Here is a 4981-nt window from a genome sequence, read left to right on the forward strand (position 1 = left end):
ACATGCCAAAAGGAACTTTCACTACTAAGGAAGCTCATCAGCTTCGCTACTCAGCCCCCCAGACAGACAAGGATTAGATATGGGAAAAGGTCTGGCAACCAGGAATATGGCCCAAGGTCTCCACTTTTCTATGGCTTTTAAGTAATAAGCGCATACTCACCTGGGACAACCTGCAAAAATGAGGATTCATTGGCCCATCAAGATGCCCCAATTGTAATCTCCACTCTAAATCCATCAGACATTTAATGGAGACTTGTCCGCTCGCAACTCAACTATGGGAGAGAATTGAAAAATGCAATAGGAGATCGAAAGATCAGATGGAAGATATCACAGAAACCATTAGAAAATGGACAAAGAACCCTTTCAAAAGCCATCTTTTAAACTACCTATGGATTTTAATACCAGACTTTCTCTATTGGATTCTCTGGAAGGAAAGAAATAGCAGAATTTTCAACAACACCAGCAGGCCAATTGATGCTCTGTGGCTCCTCCTGAAACAAAATCTTCAAGAAACTCTCGCCATCAGAAACTGGCATGACACGGATCTGCCAGACTCTCCTCAGGAATGTACCATTCTGAAAGCCTGGAATCTGGACCTATCCTTCTTAGCCCAGGTCAAAGCCCGTCCTCCAACCAGCTCTGTCTCTCCCCTTACATGGTCTCCTCCTGCAATCAACTCTTTCAAACTGAATTTTGATGGGGCTGCTAAGGGTAATCCAGGGCCAACGGGATTTGGAGGAATCTTTAGGAGCCACACAGGGGCAATACTGCACATCTATTATGGATTGATTGGCAAAGACACTAATAATGCAGCTGAGCTGGAAGGACTATGGAAAGGGATTTGCATTGCAGATCAAAAAAACTTCTTCCCTTTAGAGGTCGAAGGAGATTCACTTATCCTTATAGCAGCAGCAAACATAATCCAAGCAGGCACCACAACAGTCAAGATAGCATCCAGCTGGAGATTGCTCAGCAGATTGGAATCCCTGGAGGAAAGGTTGAGGAATCCCCAAAGCATTACCTTCAAGCATGTTAGAAGAATGGCCAACAAAGTCACAGACAGATTAGCCAATCAGGGAGTAACCCAACAACTTTCTTACTTCTCAAGACCCCTCGAAATCACAGATGATGAACAACTCAAATAGGAATGCAATTCTCTGGTGCAAAAGGATATCTCACTCCCGGATGCAGGTGTTTGACAACTTAGAGGGTACGAAGGTGGCGTTTCACATGAGCAGGTGTCAGCCCAAGCACGCCACGAGGTACTGCGCAGGATGGGCGAGCTGGTCTCGCACAAGCTTATTAATGTCGGCTCTTAACTCCTCCACCCGCTTCATGGTTAACTGTGCAATGCCACTCCATAAACTCTCCATTCCCACAGCTCCGTCGCTCACCTCTGCGGCCTTATGGATCACTGTGTTGTGTGTCACTCTGAGCTACTCCATTAGCGTGCCTGAGTCCATCCCCTTTCTAGGTTCAAGAGCGTTCCACAAACGTTGGGCTCTAGTTCCAGGGGCATACGATTCAGTGGGAGTTCTGTTTCCGTCTCAATCTGGATACTCCCCTCCGTGTTTCTGCTCATTCGATAAACCTCTGCACCTTGCAATGCCGCGAGAATGGCTCAGGATGGTAAGCAGACGTGGTGGCTCCCGTGGACGTGCCACCTCTCAGCGGTCAACCCCTATTTCACACTCTTCCTCGGATGTGCTGGAACCTGAGCGAAGCAGTCCCCCTGTCACCAGATCTGGTAGAGGCAGAGGTCGTGGGCATGGTAGGATGGATGATTGTGAGCATGCGGCCCACCCCACTGTTCGCTATCGCATCCCCTGTACTCTTGCTAACTCCACCTTTATTGTCTCAGTTACTATTGAAAAATGCGAAGATCTCAGAGGCCAGGGAGAAGCCCATCCTAGAATACCTGCAGACAAGAGGATGGTGACTCCAATAGACAGTCATCACCCAACCATGGGAAGCTCCTCTATGGTGAATCAGGTTGTCCCTGCAGGTCCAAGTGAGCCAGCTCAGGGAGAACCAATAGGCTCGGCGGTGCTTCACTCCGACTCGCAAGACTCATTAGAATTCGGGTGTAGGGTCCTTGAGGAACCTTACACCACTGATGATGATTGACCTTGCCCGGTTTTCCGCTCTCTGCAGCTTCAGAAGTAGGAGCACAACTCTGTTTTGAATCTTGATATTTTGCTAGTGTCAGATCTCTGCATGTCTTTGTGTCATTCATGTAAAGTGTTGTGTCGTCTATGTTCAGCAATGTTTCAGGTCTTATGAGAAGCCAAAATATAGATGGAGGTCTACTGAGAACTGAGAATATGAACATCTGTGCTAATTGCCAACTTCATGGAGAGATTTTCAAGGCTATGGCCTTGCTGTAACTTTTTGTTTCTTTTTGTATAATAATAGAAGTAGGCAGATTGAGAAAAAAAAAATACTAGCCGGATAAAAGTATTTTTTAAGATTATGACATGTAATATTATAATTAAAAATAAATTTTACTTATTTATTAAGATTATTTACTAAGTTTATAGTAAGTAATATTATAATTATAAATAAATATTACTTATTTATGAAGATTATTGCAGGGAAGTTTATGGGTAGTTGAAATAGTGATTGAAGTCATGTGAAATTAGTTATTTTATTTCCAGATACATATTTTTAAGATAATATTTAATTTTTTTTTTATTTTTTTTTTCTAATTTAATCATGAGTACAAATTTATCTTGCACTTGAATTCTTTACATATGAGGACGAATCACATTCTTAAATGAATGTTTTTATTGTTCTACTTTGTGTTATTTATTAAAAATTTACTTATTAAAAATTTGAGTCTTTTTGTTTATTGTATAAGTTTGAGTTTCAGATAAATTTTTTTTCTTCGAATTCAATTTTAAAGGAGCTAAAACATATACACTTTATAAACTTTAATATTCAAATTGTTATGCTAAAAAACAATTTTTCTCACAATCAAAACAATTTCTTAAATTATTATTATTAGTTATTTGAAACTTGTTAACATTTTTAACATAATTTTATATCATAACATCATACTTTTATATAATTGTAAAGTATAATTTTATATCATAGTTTTATATTTTTATATAATTGTAAAATATATTGTTACTTTAATGTTTTTTAAAATTTATAAAAAATTTAAAATTATTTTTTCTATTTTGTAAATTTATAAAATAATTTCCTTTTAATTATGATATTAAATGTATATATTAAATTATTTCTTAATTTATTAAATTTGGGTATTTTATGGTATGAAGTTTAAATATTATTAGGAGTATAAAAGATTGATGATATTAAATGTATATATTAAAATATTTCTTAATTTATTAAATTTGGGTATTTTATGGTATGAAGTTTAAATATTATTAGGAGTATAAAAGATTGAGAATTCATTGCGTATTTATCAAAAATACATAAATTGAGAATTAACTATGCATAAAGTCTAAGAGATGTTTTTTTATACAGAAAACCAGTTGAAAAATGTAAAATAAAGTAAACCCTATTCTAGCCTCCATGAATAGAAAATATAATAACTGAAATTGCATAAGCATAAGCTTCAACGTATACAAGTCGTTCAGTATTTCGTTCCAAGATTCTTGACAGTCGAGCTACACCCTTCCTAGTAGCATATTTCGATGCCAGTAAAGATCCACACTGTCTAGACAATGATTTTATCGTCTGTAAGTGTTTTCTCAGTTCAAATCCAGCCAACAATGTTATTCAAAACCTCAATGCCAAAAGTCGAATGGTAGTCACACCTAACCTCCTTTTTGTTTACATGAAGCTAATATTGAACCTTCGGGGGGTATTGTAAGGTCCCCGAGTTGAGCCGGGCACAGTGCGACGAGCGAGCGAGTTGACACAAGCGCGGGCGCGGTGAACGGGCACGGGCGCGGTGCGACACGCGGGTGAGCGCACATGGCGGGCGCGCGCACACGACAATGCGACATGAGTTATATGCGACGATAATTGTGCGATGACACTTATACCCAGTTTGAGCATGGAGCAACATACTTGGAGGTCGACGATGATGGAGGGTGGGTCAACTAATGTGTTGGGCACTTGAACGCAGTTAAGGGGTGTGCACATGATGGTTGGGTGGTCGGCTGGGCAAGCCCCACCCACACTTGCGATGACTATATATGTGAGTGCATTGGAGCACTTGGAGATCATTCTTCACACACAACTTCGCACAAGAGGAAGAGACGCAGGTCTAAGTGTGGAGAAGACAAGGAGGAAAGGTGCATATCTCATACGTTGGTTCTTGGTTTAGCCACATGGTAGAGAAGTGTCGTTCTTGGAGTTGGGTGAAGGTGTTGGGCAAGGTGTGCCCGGTGATCGGTTGAGGTGTGCACGATGGTCGTGCAAAGTGACGGTTTGTGCCAGGACTTGGCATGGGTTTCTTGGTGGCTCGGGTGAGCACCCGTCCATCGTGCAAGGTGTGCACGAAGGTGAACGAAGGTTCACCTTGATTGTAAAATTGACGAAGTGTAAATTTTGGGTTTCCCAAGATTTAGCTTGTACATTGTAAAAGTGATGATTATATAATATATTGATTCGGGCATACTCATATTGCAGGGAGTTGGCCCTCCCCTTTATACTGTGCAATTGTCTTCTTGTTTATAATTGTTGTTGATAATGAATGAGTATGGGTGTTCATTGGTATAAAGGATAAACATAATAATACTTGGTTGCGAAACACAAACTAAGTAGGAGAAAGTGAATTAAGGCGTAGTCCACGAACATAAGTATTGGTGAAAAGAAAGTGTTCGGTGGTGCCGCACCTAGCTATAAGCGGTTGAAAGACAACCGCAGGTGTAGGGGCATGACAATTGTTATCAGAGCTCGGTTGGAGCTGGTGAGCAAGGTTGCTCATGACGAAGTGCAGGTGTGGATGCACTTGACAGTTGATGATAGTGGAAGCAGGTACTTGCAGATGCAGGAAGCTAGTTTCACA

The 4981-nt window shown here is 40.3% G+C and overlaps 1 protein-coding gene across 1 annotated transcript; it reads left to right on the forward strand.

Annotated features, from left to right (window-relative positions):
- The first annotated feature begins 245 nt into the window (after positions 1-245).
- LOC149256641 (uncharacterized) lies at positions 246-1145 on the forward strand. Its single transcript, XM_089455426.1, has one exon. The coding sequence runs from the start codon at positions 246-248 to the stop codon at positions 1143-1145; it is 900 nt and encodes a 299-aa protein (XP_089311552.1).
- The last annotated feature ends 3836 nt before the right edge of the window (positions 1146-4981 follow it).

Source organism: Pinus tabuliformis, chromosome 7, assembly GCF_031772625.1.
Source record: "Pinus tabuliformis cultivar Carrire ecotype Pingquan chromosome 7, CPIR1, whole genome shotgun sequence".
Taxonomy (NCBI): domain Eukaryota; kingdom Viridiplantae; phylum Streptophyta; class Pinopsida; order Pinales; family Pinaceae; genus Pinus; species Pinus tabuliformis.